Here is a 19,461-nt window from a genome sequence, read left to right on the forward strand (position 1 = left end):
TCTCGGAACATGTCAAAAGGGATCATTTGGTTACTCCTGGATATTTCTGACCTCAGGCTGGTGCCCACCTCTAGAGTCACTCTGGGAAGGGAAAGGGAAAGGGAGGGGGAGAGAATGGGAAAAGGAAAGGGAAACCAACCCTTGGGGTTGGAGGCGGGCTCAGGTGGCAGGTTGCCAGCCAGTGAGTAGAAGCAGCAGATACTGAGTTTGTGAACAAAACGCCACTCAGCTTGACACATAGGCCCCTGCCCCGGTGGAGTGGGGGCTTTGGCTGAGCAGGTCATCCCTGTGGCTCGCAGCTGCGTGACAGGTTGCAGAAGGGCTGAGCAGATCGAAGCTGACCACATTGAGGAAAGTGGGCCGCCCTTTGCAGTTCAGTCTTCCTCTTCTCAGATTCGGCATTGCTTCAGTGGTGATACTATCCCAGGTTAGCTTCGAGCACCAAATGAAAGTTGCGGAGAAAGGGGTACTGAAGTTTGGTTGTGCCAAGTTCTTTAGGCATTTTTGAAAGCCTGAATGGGTGAAATTGATTGTGGCACATTGTAAGCATGTTAACACGCAATCGTAAAATCCTCCCCTTAAAACTAACGTAAACCAGGGGCTGGGAATATGTATGGCCTAGTGGTAGAGTGCTCGCCTTGTATACATGAAGCCCTGGGTTCAATTCCTCAGCACTACATATATAGAGAATGGCCAGAAGTGGCGCTGTGGCTCAAGAGCTAGAATGCTAGCCTTGAGCAAAAAGAAGCCAGAGACAGTGCTCAGGCCCTGAGTCCAAGCACCAGAACTGGCCAAAACAAAACAAAACTAATGTAAACCAATAAAATTGCCTTAATAACATTTAATTTAAAAAAATGGTAGACTAGGACAGAATAAGAATCTCACAGTCCCTCCCTATATACCTGGTGTATGTCTATTTTTTTGTAAAATATGTGTAGTAAAACATACCATTTTATCCCTAACTTTCCTTTCTCTTCCCCAGCTTCAGCTTCTGTCTGCTACTTGGTACTTCATACAGCAGAATCGTATATAAGATTTGTCTGTTTGCAACTGCCTAGTTTCACCTAGGATATATTCTCAGGATTTATCAGTGCCATTTGCCATAGTTTCCTTTTCAAGGCTGAATATCATTGCATTTCATGCACGTTACCCATTTGTCTACCCATTGTTCACCCTGAGGACGCAATGTTGCTTCCAGTGTTAGCACTGCTTTGGATGTGTGAGATGATAGATATCTCATCGTGGCTCTGATCTCGTATCTCATTAGGACCTGATTTGGTGCCAGTGTCTGAAATGAGCCTAGTTTTGTAGAAAGGCCAACAGTGTATTAGATGGTGAACTCTCTTTGTTCCATCTTAAAAGGCCTGTTTTCAAGTTAATACATTTTACCAATTGAGTTGTATTTCTGTATATGTAACAGTCACTTCTGAAAAATGCTTTTTTGTTTGTTTATTTATTTATTTTTTGGCCAGTCCTGGGCCTTGGACTCAGGGCCTGAGCATTGTCCCTGGCTTCTTTTTGCTCAAGGCTAGCACTCTGCCACCTGAGCCACAGCGCCACTTCTGGCCGTTTTCTATTTATGTGGTGCTGGGGAATTGAACCTAGGGTTTCATGTATACGAGGCGAGCGCTCTACCACTAGGCCATATTCTCAGCCCTGCTTTTTTGTTTATTAGCTAGAATAGTATTTGTCTCATAAACATTTACTTCAGAACTGCTACCTCATAATTCTCCAAATCAGGGCAGTTAGGTTCTCTATATTACTGATAGTTTTCTGTTAATTTATCACACTGTAAGCCATCAGTGTGCTTTAAGATGTGCTTCAGTGTGTAAATTAGAGTTTTTGAGACTATTTCTATTTTGTAGGTCCTGTTTTTATTTGAAAACATAACAGCTCTAAAATCACTATTTCCCCAAAACTTAGCCCAGGAATATTCTTAAACACAAGCTGTAGATTTTATTTTTTCTTCCAACTAGTCCTAGAAAAAAATGCTACCTTGTCCCAAAATACCTTCCTCTTTGCTTTACTCACAATGGGTACTTTCAGCTGGAGTGAATGGCACCACTTAATATTTTGGATACGCTTATCAGACCAGTTCTTTTTTTATTTTACTTTTAGATTTTATTGTCAAGGTGATACACAGAGGGGTTACATACGTAAGGTAGTGAGTACATTTCTTGTCATACTTGTCACCCCCTCCCTAATTTTTCTTCTACCTTCCCTCTGCCTACCCCCTCCAGTTGTAGTTAATTTCCAGCATACTGTCTTGTGAGTGTCGCTATTGCATTGTTTTGCCCTTTATCCTTTTTATCACCATTTTGATGTTCTCCTTCCCTTTCCTAATTCAGATAAACGTATATCACAGTTCTAAAGTATTATTAAATCACGGTTTTCCTTGGCATACCCAGTCTAAGCTCTGTAGTGATGCCTGTCAGCCAGTAGGTGGCGGTCTAGCCACAACCAACTTCCATAGTCTCATTCGTTTTGGCACTTCTGGCCTTGGTTAAGTTTTTGACATTCCTACCTTACTGAGATATTACTTGAGTTCTAGTAATTGATATGATAATCTCATAAAATCTCCTTTAATTAAGAATGAATAGAAGGCATTTAAAGTTGAATCCCAAATAACAGGGTATTCCTTTAACATGTAAAAATTAGCACAATTTAGCTTGGCAACTTCTCTCAGTTGGCTGTATAGAAAGACACAAATTAGATACGCTATTTATCTAGGTAAAAGATCTAGGTGCAGCTGGGTTTTGGTAGCTCACCTGCAGTCCCAGCTGCTCAAGGCTGAGATCTGAAGGATTGCTCTTTAAAGCTGGCCTGGATAGGAGACTCCTATCTCCAGTTAACCACCAAAAAGCTGGAAGTAAAGTTGTGGCTCAAGTGGTAGAGTACTAGCTTTGAGCATAAAAGCTCAGGGACAGTGCCCAGACCCTGAGTTCAAGCCGCAGGGCCAGCACCAAAAACAAAACAAAACCCTGGGTTGCCGGGTGCCAAGTGGCTCATGCCTGTAATCCTAGCTACTCAGGAGACTGAGATCTGAGGATCCCAGTTCAAAGCCAGCCTGGGCAGAAAAGTCCATGAGATTCTCCAGTTAATCACAGAAAAAGTTGGAAGTAGCGCTGAGGCTCAGGTGGTAGAGCGCTAGCCTTGAGTAAAAAGGAGCTCACGGACAGACCCCAAGCCTAGAGTTACAGCTTCAGGGCCAGTTTAAAAAGCAAAATAACAACAACAAAAACAAACCCTGAGTGGCTTCACCCAGGACTTCATAATCAACTTGCTGCTTTCCTAATTTCCTAATGCTCTTTTGCTAGTAGCTTCTGTTCCTTAACCAGTTCCCTGAGCCAGCTTCCCTGGCTCAGATCCTTCCTTCCTTGTCCCACTTCCTTTGAACCCTTGTCCCTCCTCAGCAACGTGAACCCACCTCACCCTTCGGTGAGGTGACTTAATGGCATACCCATGGAACTTGTCACAGCCTATGAGACAGAGCCTGCTTCAGAGTTGCAAAGTCTGAAGAATCAGTGTAGTTCCATGCAGTTGCAGAACGCAGCACCCAACACAGAAGCTGGGCCTACAGGTCAGGGCTGTCAGCATTCAGCTTCCTTCACAGGGAATGGGTTGGGCATCCTGCTCTCCTGGTGGGTGATGGTGTTTGGAATAGGCCCTTCTAACAGAATAACCCAGTGCTCAGCCCCTAGTCCGCTCTGCCTGAGTTCCAGACATCCCTCAATTCAGTTGACTTGTCAGTAAAGCCAGGCAAGGCATGTAATAAATAGGAGATACCACAGTGCCTGGCTATGTGGAGACCAGTTGCAGAGGCCAGAGTGAGCCAGCAGTTACAGAGTCGTAGGTATGTAAGGGACATCACTGGTGCTCTCTAACAGGTGGCACTGAAACTCTGCCTAGTCCAGGGCTGGCCCTTAAGAAACAGGTCTGTCACTGCCCTCAGAACTAGTAGCACCCAACAAATAAGTAATTTGGAAGCTAACCTATGTGAGAAGCTCTCAAAGTAGAAGTTGTAAAATATGTTCTGGCTCTTGTCATTTTCATCAAAATGTAAGTGGGTTTCCAGGGTGGTTCTTGACTCTTTCTGCTCATTGGCCCCTGAGTTGACCAGTTCTTAGAATGAGGGAGGGACCAGCACCATCTGGTACCAAGGGAGTTATTAGAAATGTGAGTCTCCAAGGTCAGCCTGGTAAGAGCCTGTTAACCTCATCACAAGCCCACCTGGAAACTAGATGCCCCACCCTAGGAACTCAGCGGGCTGGGACTGGCACCCCAACTCATTCTTTCTCCTCAGGATGGTTCTAACCCCTTCCCTACTCCTTTCTTCTGAGCCCTTGCCCAGTCGTCTCTAGGTCTACAGAGTCGCAGCTTTGGCTCTGGGGGGTCGTCTCAAGACCCCCGCTGACTTCCACAGCCCTCAGAAACAGCTTTGGGTTACCCCACCACCTCAGGCCCAAGCTCAGGCAGGCCTTTGAGAAAGTGGTTGTGCCTGTGTTTGCTCTCAGCGGAAGACATCTCCATGAGCACTTCCCGGTCAGCATCCCAGTTAATCAGACCTCATCCTTTTGAGCTCCAGCTCAGGTAGATCCAGCTTTTAATACCAGTTTTGTGGTTGAAATGTCTCTGGGGTCTAACCAGGTAATTAATGCAATACCCGCCCCTGTCTCCCACCCCCGCAGGCTGCTGGTTTCTAAAGTCAGGTCGCTATGAGCTTGGCAGCCACCCTGGCTCACTGAAACGGCTAAGTGTGTGCGACTTTGCTTTATCATTGCAGGAATGAGCTAGAGCGACAGTTCCTTGAATTGCTCCAGTTCAACATCAATGTCCCTTCCAGTGTGTACGCCAAGTATTATTTTGATCTTCGCTCTCTGGCAGAAGCAAACAACCTGAGCTTTCCCTTGGAGCCTCTGAGTAGGGAGCGGGCCCACAAACTGGAGGTAAGGCACTTGAGGACATGGCGGTGCAGGGCAGAGCACCGTGTAGATGCCGTAGGTGTGGGTGACTGCAACGGCAACCTCTCCACCTGGGAGAGCTCGTCCAACGTTTAGGAGAGGCAGGGTGGTCAGAAGGGCCGCCGGAGACTCCTCCAAGAAGGCTGCTGAGGCCTGGTGGCTCTTCCTCTGGACTTGAACCTTGGCAGGTGCTGGCCTTTGACTGGAATGGTGGGTGGTGCAGCCGTGCCCCCGAGGCCCCGCGCCGCTCACGCCACCACCTCTCGAGAGAGAGACGCTGTCCCACAGCTGTGAGCAGCACAGAGCTCCAGGAAAGGATTGGGGAGGACTACACATTTTAAGATCATACCTTTATTTACACAAGAAAGTAAGTGATAAATTCCAGGAAGGAAACTTAGTAAAATAATAGGAAAGATTAGGTATGTGGAGGTTAGAACAAAAATGCAGAGGGGTTTGTAGAACTCGGTCATTTCAGTGTGTTTGTCCCAGCCATTGGGATGAAAGCGGTGCTTCCGTTTCTGAATTCTCATCCATTAGGAAAACTGAAGAGCATTATGTGGTGCGTACTGTGATCCTACCACTGCAGAGGCGAGAGGCTCACAAAACAAAAGGAAACACCTGGAGCACCTTCCTCTGAAGCGTGTGTTCCAAGTGGCGTGTCCAGGCGTGTGCGAGCACATTCCTAAAGCAGCTTCTCACCGGCCAGGAGCCTGTGCGGCTGCCCTGCGGGCCCCTGTGCACCCTGGGCTCTGAGGGCCTTTCAGTGCTGAGGGAAAGAGGCCCTTGGAGCGCCCAGGGCCACTCATCCCCAGGGAAAAACATCCCGTGCCAGCTCAGCCCACCCGTGAGCACAGGCTGGTGGGCCTCGGGGTGCCGACCATCTAGTCACACCACCATGTGAGGCTTAAGTAAAGCAAGGAAGGAACACTCACCTGTCGGGGCTGAGAATATGGCCTAGTGGCAAGAGTGCTCGCCTCGTATACATGAAGCCCTGCGTTTGATTCCTCAGCACCACATATATAGAAAACGGCCAGAAGGGGCGCTGTGGCTCAAGTGGTAGAGTGCTAGCCTTCAGCATAAAGAAGCCAGGGACAGTGCTCAGGCCCTGAGTTCAAGCCCCAGGACTGGGAAAAAAAAAAAAAACAAGAAGACTCACCTGTCCTGAGCTGTTGTGCTCCTGGACTTGTCTAGAGCCTAGAAAAGGCGAGTCATGTCCTGATGAAGCTGCACTTTTCTCAGGATCAGAGCCTGGCAGGGCTGGACAGAATGGCTCCAGGGAAAGCCACTGAAGCCCCTATGAGATCCCCCTTTGTAAGGGGCGGGAATGCATAATTTTCCCATTCCCTAGCATCATTTCAGTCCATTTGGTTAGCAAAGTAGATTCCATGTCAGAAAGAATACATCGCAGTAGGAGCTATAGGTACCTAAAGTGCTGTACCTCTTCAAATCTACTGCCAGGTGACCTTTTTTTTTTTTTTTTTTTTTTTTTTGACACACTGGCTGCTGTTTTGCAGAGCATGGAAACACTCACTGAAAACCAAGGCAGACACGAAGTGCCTTTTTGATATCCGGACATTTGGCTTTGAAATAAATTATCGGTGGTTAAGGCTAATGTAACTGCATAATAAAATCTGGAGTAGATGAACATTGTTAACCTGGTGCTATTGTGATACTGCATTCAGACTCACTAAACTGAGAGGCAACAGATCATATTGGGGAATTTATCTGCTAGATGCCCAGTGGCTTATGCCTGTAATCCTAGCTACTCAGGAGGAGGTTAAGATAGGAAGATTGTGGCTCCAAGCCAGGCCAGGCAGGAAGGTCTTGAGACTCTAACCATCAAAAAGCCAGTTCAGAGCTATGGGTTAAGAGCAAAGACGATCTCAGGTGCGATGTCCAGGTCCCAGGATCAGCACCAGAAAAGGAATTTGCGCTAAAAAAATGACAGCTCTAATTATGCCCCTTAGGAATCTGATTTTTCTTTTCAAATACACCACCTGGAATGGTGTGTGTGTGTTTTGGGTGAGAGGTCTTCAACCTTGCATAGCCTGCCCAGTCATTTCTCATGTGGACAAAGAGTCCTCCATTGCTGTTTCTCTCCTCCGGTCCATCTCCCAGGCTATCACTGGAATTGTTTTTCTACAATGCAGTTTGGGGTTTTATTAAATTCCTGTAGCATTGTGGGCAGGTTTGCACTGCCTGCAGAGTAAAGGCTGAGCAACCAGCTTGCTCTCGGTCTTTGTTGTCCCCTTATGGCCCCCAAACGTGGCCTTGCCCACCCTTTGTCGGTGTCACGTGGCTGGAATGTCCGTTCTTGCAGAGGGTTCCGTAAGCGGCTGCCTCCTCCAGGCCGTCCTGGGGTCCCCACTCCCCAGGCAGGGCCCGTAGTGTCCATGCTCTGTTGTGTACACGATCTCAGTTGGAATTTATGCATCCGCTCAGGCCGCCGACCCCAGGGAACCATGGGGCAAAGCTTCCTTTCTGGAGCTTGCCTTGTGGAGTCGGATGCAGATGGCACTTCTTACATGAGAGCGGGTGGGGCGGGGTGAGGGTGGCCCGACCGAGCAGTCTTGCCCCGGAGGAGGGGGGAGTCACCAATCACAGGTTTGGAGAGGGGCGCCTTGAGGATCTTCCTGACTGGGGAGAAACGGCCCCAGGCCCAGAGTGGGGTCCAGCCCTGACCTTCCCCGTTTCTCTTGGTGCAGGCCATCTCTCGCCTCTGCGAGGACAAGTACAAGGACTTACGAAGAACCACAAGGAAACGGTCGGCAAGTGTCGACAACCTGAGTCTGCCGCGGTGGTCGCCCGCCATCATCTCCTAACCGCGGTGTCCCCACTCGAGGCCGCCCCGAGCCGCCCCTGCGGCTGGAGAAAAGACAGACGTTGGGGTGGTTGGCGTTTTTGGTTCCCCCCCGCCCCCATCCTTTTTTAACTCATAGTTCTGTCAGGCTGCCTTCACGTCCACCCCTGCGCTGTGTCCCTGCACAGGGCAAGGCTTCGAGGGACGCAAGAGGAGTTCTGGAGATCCTGGGTCACACCTTTCCCCGTGGCTAACAGCACTTCCCTCTAGAGGAAACAGACTTCAGTCCTGAGGAGCTGGTGAAGGGCAGGGACGTGATTGGGTGGCCTGGCCGTCCATTCCTGAGTTCCCGCCCCGTCGGGAGTGTAGGAGGTGGGAACCGCGCTGTAGGTAGCAGAGTTGGACGCGCATTAAAGACGGGAGGGCGCGCCCTGTGGATCAGTATGTTGTGTAAGACTTCCTGCATTCCTTCTTGCTGCTTTTTGGAATCTGGGGGATTTTTTGTTCGTTTTTATTCTGTTTAGTTTTGGTCCCACAGAGCAGAGAATATAGTTTGTACCCACCATGGCACAGACTTGCAAATAAATAGTACTGGTTGTTTCTCTCTGCACTATTTTTGTGAGCCGTCTTCTGAGCTTTCTTCCCCACTGTGGGATATGCTTGTTACATTGATGTACATCTTTATTTTATATTGTTTCTCTTCAACAATGGCAAAATTAATGACTGTAGTGCTGAACCAAAAGTATCCCTTTCCTTCCTTCCTCCCTCACCCCAAGAACATTCTAGATCCCATGGGTGCTTGTGCCTTCCAATTTTCTTGCAGTTGTTATGTTGTTGTTTTTCACGTTCCTTTTTCCTCTGACCTGGAGTGATAGGAACTCCGTCAGCCTCTGGGTAAGGGCTGGAGGAAACTGCAGCGAGGCGCGAGGCTCCCTGCCGGGGTGAGCCTTTCCAGGAGCGCGCGTCTGCCGAAGTCGAAGCCCCGGAGGACCGTGGCTGCCCCCTCCCCCCCCCCCCCCCCCCCCGCACCTCCCCTTGACGCCCATGGTCGCAAGCAATATTCCTCTCAACTTTTATATGTTTACTTGAAATCAAAGCTAGTCTATTTGTATAAAAGTTTTTAAGAATCTAAAATTGAAAAAAAAGGGGGGGTATTCTTATGGGAAGATTACTGAAGGGAAAAATGTTACTATTTGCTGAAGTATTTTTCACAGAATGATTGAATAAAAAAAAACTCAACTTGCATTTTCATTGTGGGTGCTTAGAGAAGTTACACAGAATTCAAACTGAAGGTTTAGGCTTCGTTAATTAGGACTGTACTTTTTCATTTTCTGACTATCCCTAGTTTCCTTAGGGTTTGGTAAGAATCTTATATATCAGTTGAAATAAAAGGGTTAAAGACAGAGCATCAGAGAACAAATTTGATGTCAGTTTTGAGAATCTGAGTCACTTGTGCATAAAGCGCTTTGCATTTTTTCTGTTCTTAGGTCACAGTAACTACAACCTTGGAGCTCTTTCCTTTTTCAAGTCTCTGAGGCAAACGCCCGCAGAGGGTCTTCTGTGTTTCATTGTCTTCCTATGCTTAGCAGTAGGACCTTGGAATCTTGTGGTTCCTTGATCCACACACGCCTGCTCTCAGTGAACTGTGCTTTAGAAAGGGAGGGACTCAGAAAACCACAATCCCAGAGTGCTCAGTCAGGCTCTGTGGAACGTGGGCGATAAGAACCATAACTAGTTAGGCTCAAGTTCTTTCTGGCCTTTAAACAATCAAAAGCAAAGCAAGCAGAAAGTGAAAAGTGAATTCTCTTCTCAGTGTACTTGTGTTGATTACTCTGAACGGATACCAAAATCAGCTTCTCTCTTCAATAAGAGTTGAATTTAGAAACTTTAGAGACCTAAAAAACAGAATCATTTTATATTCCCCTGTCTATGTAACTTTCAAAGGGACATATTTTCTTAGCTGGATATGAATACCTCTTAGACAAAAATTTGTTCCTCTCATGTAAAATATCTTATTTTACTGATCCATTTCAGGAAAGAAGTTCTGCTGACATATTTATAGCAGATCTTATTTTTATCCCTTTTATTTGAGAGATTTGAAAATTATGTAAATATTTCAATACATCTGCTATTATTTTGTGGGTTTATTAAACTACTTTGAAAGATTGTATAGTCTATTTATTGTATCTCTGTACATACAGTCTGATTCCTGAAATTTACAGTGGATTCCATACAACCTGGCTCGGTTTTGTTCAGACTGTGGAATTTTGTTTTAGCCTTGTGCACTGGACTCTACCTCTGTATAGGAAAAATTTCCGTATTTATTAGTATTCATCTGTATTAATTGGTTGTTCCTTGCACACTAGGATTTTAAAAAAACTGCTTTATGTGCAGACTTTAGATTTTACCTTTGCAGTTTGGGTCGCTTAGCACATAGGTAGATAAATACCTTAGGTTGATTTTATTTTTCTACATCCTATTGAAGACTTACTGTTTTGTTCTCTGGTTCTAAGTTTGCCAAAAAGAAGAAAACAACACAAAACAATGACAATACCTACTGATAAATCCTAGTGACATCACTTTCTTGTAATTTGTTTTCGAGGTGGTTCAATGCCCTACAATTAAAACTGGATGGCTATTAAGTATAGGATTTGAGTGGAACGTTTTTGTCATTAACAAACCTTGAAAAACCACGTGTTTTGTTGATTTCAATTTTAGATTTAACCTAAATGATAAGGTCACCGAGACAGTAAATATCCTGGTGGATTTTGTTTAACTAGGAAAGGGAGAAAGGCAGAGGTTTACAGCCAAACTGGAGGGGCTGGGGGTGAAAGGCCCAAGCCCTGGAGGTGCTCCTGTGCCTTAACGCCCTAGAGGCGGCCACAGGCCCAGCCTCACCAGCCTCCACCTGCCCCTCCCAGCCGCCTCCGCTCCCTCCTCTCCGGCTCCGGCAGGAGCACCTCCATCCTGGGGTTTCCCTTGGTTCTAGAGATTTTGCTCGTAGCTGCAAGGCAGAAATTGGCTAGTAGGAATTCTGACTTTTCTTGCTGCTTTTGGTAACCTGTCTCCTGGGGCCATATTTTATGGTTTTGAATTTTTAAAAATAATAAAATATGATTCCTGGCTCATTGTAGGTGTTTAATAAGTGTTAAATAAATATACACATAGAACCAATAGTGTCTGCCTACTGTATTTTTTTTTTTTTGAGTTATGTTGAGTGAATTAATTCTTTGTAAGAGCAGAGGAGGAAGTATTAGCCCTGGGAGTCTTGGGTGACTTAGCACAGTATGAGGCCTGCCTAGTCTCTCAGTCCAGATGGTGCATAGTAGAGATCTAATTAGGAACATGGCACTTTTATGTAGATGTCATTTTATTTTACAAACCAGTCTCCCTGGCCTTCACCTGGGGTCACCCTCACAAGACAAGATTGCGTCTTCTACACGGGATCATCGTCGTGGGAGCCAGCCATGCAAAGCACTGTGTCCTTGTTTGAAAAGAGGAGGAGCAGGGCATGGTGGCCTGCGGCTGGAACCCCAGCCCTGGAGAAGCCTGAGGGGGAGATGGAGAGGTTGAAGCCAGTCCGGAAACGTAGCCTGTCTCAATAAACAGAAGGAAATAAATGGACTCTGGAGCTGAGCCGGGCAAAGGCTGCCTGGACTGCAAGGGAAATCCCACAGGGAGTCTCTCACAGTCCAGAGTTACTGGGTGCCTGGGGTGCCAGGCAGACGCAGGGGAGGTAGAGCCAGCGTGCTCCATGGCCCCGGTGCCGCTGAACACGTCGGCAGGCCCCTCCCCCATTTTCCCTGTCAGGTTTTCTTGGCCGTGTGAAGAGGCTATGGGTTTTCTTGTGCTGCTTTCCATGAACAACTCCAAGTGGCCATTGCCAGAAATACCTGCTTTTTAGTACTCAAGTGAAAGCCGTTGGAAGCCCCCATGAGGAAGGGCCTTGCTGTAAGTCTTTTATGGCTCTTTATAGAAAGTTCTCAAGCTGTTACTGTAAAAAACAAACATACTGTGACATTTTATAGGCCTCAAAGTCTTGTGTATTTTAGTGATTTGTGGTCGGGAGAGCTGTTCTTTCTGAGAATTGTTTGTATAAAATGAGTTATTTCAAATGGGGAATAATGTCATTCCAAAATACAGTGTTGGGCAGCAATAGTAAATGAACTTACACGTAACTGTCTTATTAGCAGTCTGCGGTAAGGGAACAGCTTCTGCTTTTTCTTTTGCTGCTGCTGCCATGAGGCCTAATCTCCAAAACCAGGAAGAAAACGCCAGCTGAAGGAGAAGGCCAGCCTCCTGTACTCAGTACCTATGTACTGTCCCTTAGCTTTTTCTGAAGGCTGGTGCTCTACCACTTGAGTCAGAGCTCCACTTCCAGCCTTTTGGTGGTTAACTGGAAATAAGTCTCATAGACTCCTTCCCTAGCTGACTTCAAACTGTGCTACTCAGGTGTCAGCCTCCTGGGTAGCTGGGATTACAGGTGTGAATCACTAGGGCCCAGATGCCCATTCTTCATGTGTGGACATCTGCTGTGAGGTCTTATTCTCTGAGACCCTGTCTCTGACACATCTGCGTAGGTCACCTCTGGGTTGCTCTAGCATGGCTCGACTTGAAGCCTTTGTAATGCCACCTGTTGCTTTCCTTGCTCCCTGCCTTCTTCCTGCCCTTGGGATGCCTGCTCAGGAAGACATGCTTCCTCTAATTCATTCCCTGCTTTAGCCTAGTGCTCAACACACTGTGCTCTTCCACAGAGTTAGTAGGTGGGTGCCATAACCAGCTTACCAAGTAAAGTCAGCAAAGGCATCCTACAAGAAGATACACAAACACCAACTGACATAAGAAAAACGCTCCTCACAGGTCATGAAGGAAATGCAAATCAAATCGGCATTGAGCTGGTGGTTCACACCTATAATTCTAACTAAGGAGGCTGAGAGGATTGCTGTTCAACGCCAGCTTGGTCAGAAAGCCTTTGAGAGTCATCTCCAGTTAGCCACCAAAAGGCTGGAAGTGGAGCTATGGCTCAAGTGGTTGAGTGAGCCTTGAGCACAAAAGCTCAGGGACAGCACCCAGGCCCTGAGTTCAAGCCCCACAGCCGACAGAGAAAGTCTGCCCAGACTGGCTCTGAACCTCAATCCTCAGATTTCAGCCTCCTGAGTAGCTAGGATTATAAGCATGATCATGCCACTGGTGCCAGGCTCGTGTTTTGCTCTTACAAATTTATTTTTCAGGTAAGATCGTGGGCGTTGGCTGGGATTACAGGCAGGAGTCTACTCGCCAGTCAGTAGTGCTTTCTTTTCCACTTCCTCCACAGCTCTGCTGGAGGGAAAGCAGGTATTTTCCTCCTTGCTTCTTGTAGGAGCTAAGGTTTGGGAAGGGCAAGTGACCTGGCAAAGGCCGGTCACCAAATAGCCAGCCCTGCAGCTGCCCCTGAACTATACAGCCAGGATCACCACCGTATCTCAGCTCAAAACCTGCTTAGCAAACGATGCCGATTCAAGTGTAGGTGCTGTACGAGGATTCTGCTGCTTTTACAGTTGCTAGATGTGGAAATCACAGACGGCCTGGCCTATTAATGGCATCTTATAGAAATCTACAAGTTGGCATTTCAGAATTGCTGCCTGGCTCTCGAGTGGCTAATGCCTTTCCATGCTGTCTAGGTTTAGGAGTCAGACTACTGAAGCTGGAGGAACCCTTACTTTGGATCTTCCTGCACTCATATTTTCTTGGTTGTAAGTTGGAGATGCTGTTTTCCAGTTTAAAATGTGTCTGTCCTTTGGCTTTTCTTTTTTTGTCCCAGTCCTGGGACTTGAACTTAGGGCCTGGGTGCTGTACCTAAGCTTTTATGCTCAAGGCTGGTGCTCTACTACTTGAGCCGCAGCTCCACGTCCAGGTTTCTGTTTTTGTTGTTGTTGTTTTAGCTTACTTAGAGATAAGAGTCTTGTGACATTCCTTGCCTGGGCTGGCTTTGAAACTCAATCCTCAGATCTCAGCCTCCTGAGTAGCTGGGATGGCAGGCGTGAGCCACTGGGCCTGGCCGTCCTGTGGCTTCCACAGATACCTTAGTAAAACGGGTCAATACGTCTCAGCCCAGACGTCGGCTTTTCCTTGACTGCCACCCCTCACCCCATCCCTGCATGAGCCCTCCTCACTCACTGTGTCAAGGCCCGTTACTATGTGACGGCACCCTGCTTCTGCGCCTGGGGTTTGCCTTATCTTCCTGCCGAAGGCGGAGCCTCGCGGTTAAGCAGGAGCCTGGCTTTGCTGCTTGCTGGGTGAAGAGCAGCGGATGCGGTACGGTCTGGGCAGAGGGGGTCGCTGATCTCCACCCGGAGTTTAGAATTCAGCATCCAGAGCTTGTCGGCGGGGTTGGCGTTAGTGCACGTGCTGTTGACTCCAGCGGGATTGCTGCGGATCGCTCGTCCCTGGCTTTCTGTTTAAAGCTGTTCTTGACACACGAGAATGCATTCTTGTGATAGCCAGGTAATAGCCAGGTCCTCCCCGGAGGACAGAAGCGTCGCACGTGGCTGTTAAACAGAATCATCGGTCTTGTTCGCCTCTATCCCAGAGGTTACGAGCACAGCCGCCCGAGGCGTGTGTGGAAAGGACAGTAAATCTCCTGCCCCGACGGAGGCGGGCCAGCCCGGCCTTGGGGTGCTCGCGGGCCTGTGTGAAGTCTGGATTGTGACGGACGTGAAGATGAAAGGCGAGCAGACGCTGCTCTTGAGTCAGCTTTCCATCGCCCACGTGAGACAGATTATAAAGAGGAAAGGCCTAGGTTAGCTCGCGGAGTCGTGGCAGGGGCTTCCAGGCCTGGGCACGTGGCCCGTCGGGTAGCCAGGGTTTGTGAACACAGGGAGCTGGAGGGGCTGGCTCCCACCCTTCCTTTAAGGACGCAGGGGGCCTCTCGTGAGATGCCGCCTTCTGGAACCCAGGTCGGGTGGCACACATGCCCATCCACCAGTGGAAGGCGCGAGGGGTGGGGTTCCATCCACTGGCCAGCCCCTGAGGAGCTGGGATCGCAAGGTTCCAAGCCACGGCCCGAGAACCACCACTTAAATGAGTTGAGTTTCCTTTCATTATGCGGCTGGTTTCCCTACTTGACAGCTGACAGCACAGGCGAAGGTAAATAAGGGTGGCGGGGCGTGGATTTGAGCCTTCATCAATCTGATCCTTAAATGGGTGCTTGGGGGCTAGAGATGCAACCGTGACCAAGCACCTGCCTAACAGCTGCGAGATCCGAGGTTCAGTCCCCAGTGCCGCGCGCACCCTGCTCGCTGCTGCTCTGCCTCCCCCTCCCAACAGAGAGGCTCAGTGACATTCTCCTGGGAAAGAAGCTTTTAGGTATTTCAGAACCTGTCCCCAAATTTTGTCACCGCTTTACAAAACATGTTGCAAGTCGGGTGTAGTGGCTCAAGCAAGCTACTTGGAGAGCGGAGATCTTGGGGGTCATGGTTGAGGATCGTGTTGGCATAAAATTTCTTTTTGGCCAGTCCTGGGGCTTGGACTCAGGGCCTGAGCACTGTCCCTGGCTTCCTTTTGCTCAAGGCTAGCACTCTGCCACTTGAGCCACAGCACCACTTCTGGCCGTTTTCTGTATATGTGGTGCTGGGGAATTGAACCCAGGGCCTCATGTACACGAGGCAAGCTCTCTTACCACTAGGCCATATCCCCAGCCCCGGCATAAAATTTCTTGAGACTCCATCTCAGCCAATGGCCAAATGCAATGGTGTGCATTTGTCACCCCAGCTACGGGGAACCCGGCGCCCCCAGCACCAGAGAGATGCCGAAGTAGCAAGACTACAGACAGGACTGGAGCAACACGAGACCTTACCTTGAAAAGAACCAGTGCAAAGAAGAATTGGGAGCGTGGATTGTAGACCACTTGCCTACCTCAGAGTTCAGACCCTAGTACTACAAAAGAAAGATCTTGTGAATGCACATTCCGAGCTGAAAATAATGCGGGGCGACTGCTCTCGCCCCTGAGATAGCTCATGCTTCGTCAAAGAGCTCAGCGCTAAATGCCAGTTCGGGTATTTACCCATGCACTGCCCAGGAGACATCTGGACATCGGGTTTGCTAATCCAAAGTGTCTTCGTCATTAGCTTCATGCTCCATTAAATGGAGACTTTGAAAGGTCACTGACTGGTCCTCGTATTGGGGCCTGGGGCCCTCAGAATTGCACCTTGGTCATAACTCTGTAACAACCTTTTCCCTTCTCCCTAATCAGCAGCAGAAATTGCTCACAACAAAGCATACTCCAATGCTGTATTTAAATCCTATATTTCATTGTCTCCACTACAGGCCATTCACTGCTGCAAATTGCTGGTCATCTCTTTCTACTTTAGGAAAGTTATTCTGTTGCAAATATAAGCTCTAAGAACTCCACCGTAATAGAAACATGTATCACTAACAAAGCAAGAGTGGCTCAATCCTCCCATGTGAGTTTCAAGGCTGGCTAGTTCCTCCTCTCCCCTCATTATTGTTGTGTGTGTGCGTGTGCGCGCGCGTGTGTGTGTGCAGGTACTGGGGACTGACCTCTGGACCTTGCACTCGACTTTGGCTTCCTTGATTAAGGTTAGTGCTTTACCATTTCCAGCTCTTTGGTGGTCAAGTGGAGACAAGAGTCACCTAGATTTTTCTGCTCGAGCTGGCTTCCAATCAGGCTCTTCAGATCTCAGTCTCCGGGGTAGGCTTCAGCCCCCAGCACCTGGCTGACCCGTTCTTTTCACAAAGAGTAGGCTTGCTCCACAGGAAGCTGGCGTTTCTGACACCTTATTAGCCTAACAGTGCAGCCTCAACGTCCCCTGCGACGTTCCTGGAGTGGCCGCAGACTATGCACAACTTCTGAATCTCAGTGATCACACTTCTTGGTACGAAGTACTGGAGAAATCTGAATATTCCTAGTTGCTGAATTTTCTATAGGTGTGTACATCTTGTTCTTTGGGTAATCTGTTATAAAGTAAGGGGAGTTTTGGAGTTAAATTCCACAGACGTTTTTCCCCCACCCAGGTTCTGCCTGCATAAAATACTTGTCAGGGTACACAAGTTCCATTCTTAAGACCTCGCAGAGCCTGTTATCTTCAGTTGAATTGATTGACAGCTTGGTGTTCCCGTGGTAATTTTGTGACAACCCGGGACAGCCTGTTAGTAGGGAAATGTCCTGAAATAACCAGAGCAGCTGGGCCCAGCATGGAATTGTCCAGCATTGTGTTTTACTGGTTTAGAGCCCCAGCTCGTCTGGGTGTGTGCGGAGAGCAGCCCTCTGGGAGGAAGGAGATCCCGAGCGTGGGGTCTAGAGTTTGCAGAACCAGCTCGGTAAGGGCAGGCTCGTTCAGGAGAAGCGATTCACTGTGGACGCAAGCGTCTTGATGATCCTAGACCGCAGGCTGACGAGAGTTTGTGGGCAAAATGGTGCCAGCGTCTCATAGAGGGCCCAAGCATAAAAGGGGGTGTACAAGCACAGGTCCACAGTACCCCTGTGGCCCGAGGTGCGCACCTTCATTCTTGTTAGCCAAGAAGTCATGGGCGAGTAGCTAATGATGCCCACGGGCAGCTGGCTCCCTGCGGAGTGGAGAGGGTGGGCGGGGGGGGGGGGGGAAGGGGGAGGAGCAGAAAGCGAAGGTCATGCAAAGACCATTTCATGGTGGATTGGGCATCAAGCAATCCTTCCACAAAGAGGCCAATACTTTGTAGACTGAATTCGAGTCTATGGACGTCTACAAGGAAAGTCACATTGGATGAGACTCTGTGATACAAGTAAATACGGACACGTCCAGAAAAACCAGCTAGATGCCCCACGCATGCTGTACGTGGGAGCTTCTAGGTCTTGGGAGCAGATGCTTGGCTAACACCAGAAGGCACCGGAAAGCAAAACACAAAGGAGCAAACCTATTCCAGACGTCCTTCCAGCCCAGACGGCCCGTCCCCCCCCCCCCCCCCCCCCCCGCTGTCACTGACAAGGCTCCTCGAGGGCAGCGCCCTGCCTTCCACCCCCGGCTCCACCACGCCTGCAGGTCCTGCTGCGCCCAGCCCGGTGGAGGGCAGCCCTGCCCGCCCTCCTGCCCGGGCTTGGAGACGCCCGCTCCCGAGGGACCCCCACCCCAGCACCATGCACAACCCCAGCGGTCACCCTCGGCTCCATTCAGACGCCCATGACCCCCCCCCCCCCCCCAGGCACCACAGTCACCAGTGTCGCCTCTTTCGCATCCGTTCTCTCTGTGACAGTCAGGGCTTCTCCTTGAAATGCGCCTCGGATCGCGTGTCCTTCCTGTGGCCCTTCCACGGTCCGCCATGGTCCCCGCAGCACGGGCTGGGCGCCCCGGAAGCCGCCCCGACGTGAGTGGATCCCAGGAGGCCTAGGGAATCTGTGACGCCGGCTGGAGGCTGGGGGTGCGTGGCCGCTGGGCGGGGGAGACTGGCCTCGAACACCAAGGCCTCCCCCGGTGGCCGGCACCGCCTGGAAGGAAGCGCAGAGCTCGCGCTCGCCCTCTCCGCCACCTCTCCGTCCCCAAGACGCGTGTCTTCCCCTGGTTGTCACACTCCAGCTGCTTCACTCGTGGACGTGGACTTGAGCCTGCCGCTCTCCAGGGACTTGGCTGCCTTTGGCCTCATACTGCGGCTGCAGATTGGGTTCTCCTGGGATGGGTGGGTGGGTGGGTGATGGATGATAGATAGATGATAGATTGATATGATAGAGTGGCCTTGGGACTCTGTGCAAATGGGGCTTGTGGTGTTCGGTGCCCACCAAGGGACCACAAGGGGCCTTTGGGATTGGGAAACACTGCAAATCACAAATAGCCATATAAAGTGCTTTCAATGGGGCTATGCAGTCAGAAGAGGCCTTTTGTGAAAAGGGGAAACGTTACAGCGGTGAGAAGTGCCTTAGCCAAACTTCCCCGAGGTGCCTGCTGACTGACCTAGGCAGAAACCCTCCAAGGCCGGCAGAGCTGCACCTGATGCTGGGTAAGACCTGGAGGGCACAGCATGGCCTGAGCAACTCCGCAATGCGAAGGTAGTGACTGAGCCTGGATGGTCTACATCAGAGGAGTATCCAAAGATTTAGGCAGTCCATCTCAAAGCCAGAAAAGAGGAGCTCTTCATTCTTTCTTGGCAAAGTTTTTCCAAACTAGTCCAGATCTAAGCTCTAGATGCTACAGGAACGCACAGCATTTACCGTTAAGGGGGTATATTTACTTGGCAGTGTAAATTATGAGGTAACCGACCCAGGAGGTCAGAATTAGCGGGTGCTGTGTCACTGTGCCACAAACTTGGCTTCTTGCTGGGTTTCCACTGTTACATTTCTTAGGGCCAGTGGGAGTATTGTGTGTGTGTGTGTGTGTATGTGTGTGTGAGTGAGTGTGTGTGTGTGTACTGGTACTGGAACTTAAACTTAGGACCTGGCATTCCTTCTTAGATTTTTCTTTTCACTCCAGGCTGGTCCTCTTCCACACTAGAGTCACGCTTGAGTCATACCTCCACTTCTGTTTTATTCACAAACTTTTCTGCTCAGGCAGGCATTGAACCTTGATCCTCCAACCGCAGCTTCCTGCGTAGACAGGACTTTGGGCGTGAGCTCCTGGGGCCTTGCCACCAGAAGTGTGTGCTGTCATGCTCACACTAGCCAAGCTTCGTGTTTGCTTTGTGACAGCATCTGCAGTCCGTGGAGGAAATCCTCTTTGTTTCCAGCCTCGTCGGCCA

At 49.3% G+C, this 19,461-nt stretch overlaps 1 protein-coding gene across 1 annotated transcript in view; it reads left to right on the plus strand.

The window, feature by feature from the left end:
- Positions 1-8,636, plus strand: part of Ccny (cyclin Y) — a 110,036-nt gene extending 101,400 nt beyond the window's left edge. Inside the window, exons 9-10 of the mRNA XM_048367981.1 lie at positions 4,784-4,946; positions 7,667-8,636. Of these exons, the coding sequence (XP_048223938.1) occupies positions 4,784-4,946; positions 7,667-7,783 (280 nt within the window). The 3' untranslated portion in view covers positions 7,784-8,636. The remainder of the gene's footprint in view (positions 1-4,783; positions 4,947-7,666) is intronic.
- The last annotated feature ends 10,825 nt before the right edge of the window (positions 8,637-19,461 follow it).

The sequence above is a fragment of the Perognathus longimembris genome, chromosome 18, assembly GCF_023159225.1.
Source record: "Perognathus longimembris pacificus isolate PPM17 chromosome 18, ASM2315922v1, whole genome shotgun sequence".
Classification (NCBI taxonomy): Eukaryota; Metazoa; Chordata; class Mammalia; order Rodentia; family Heteromyidae; genus Perognathus; species Perognathus longimembris.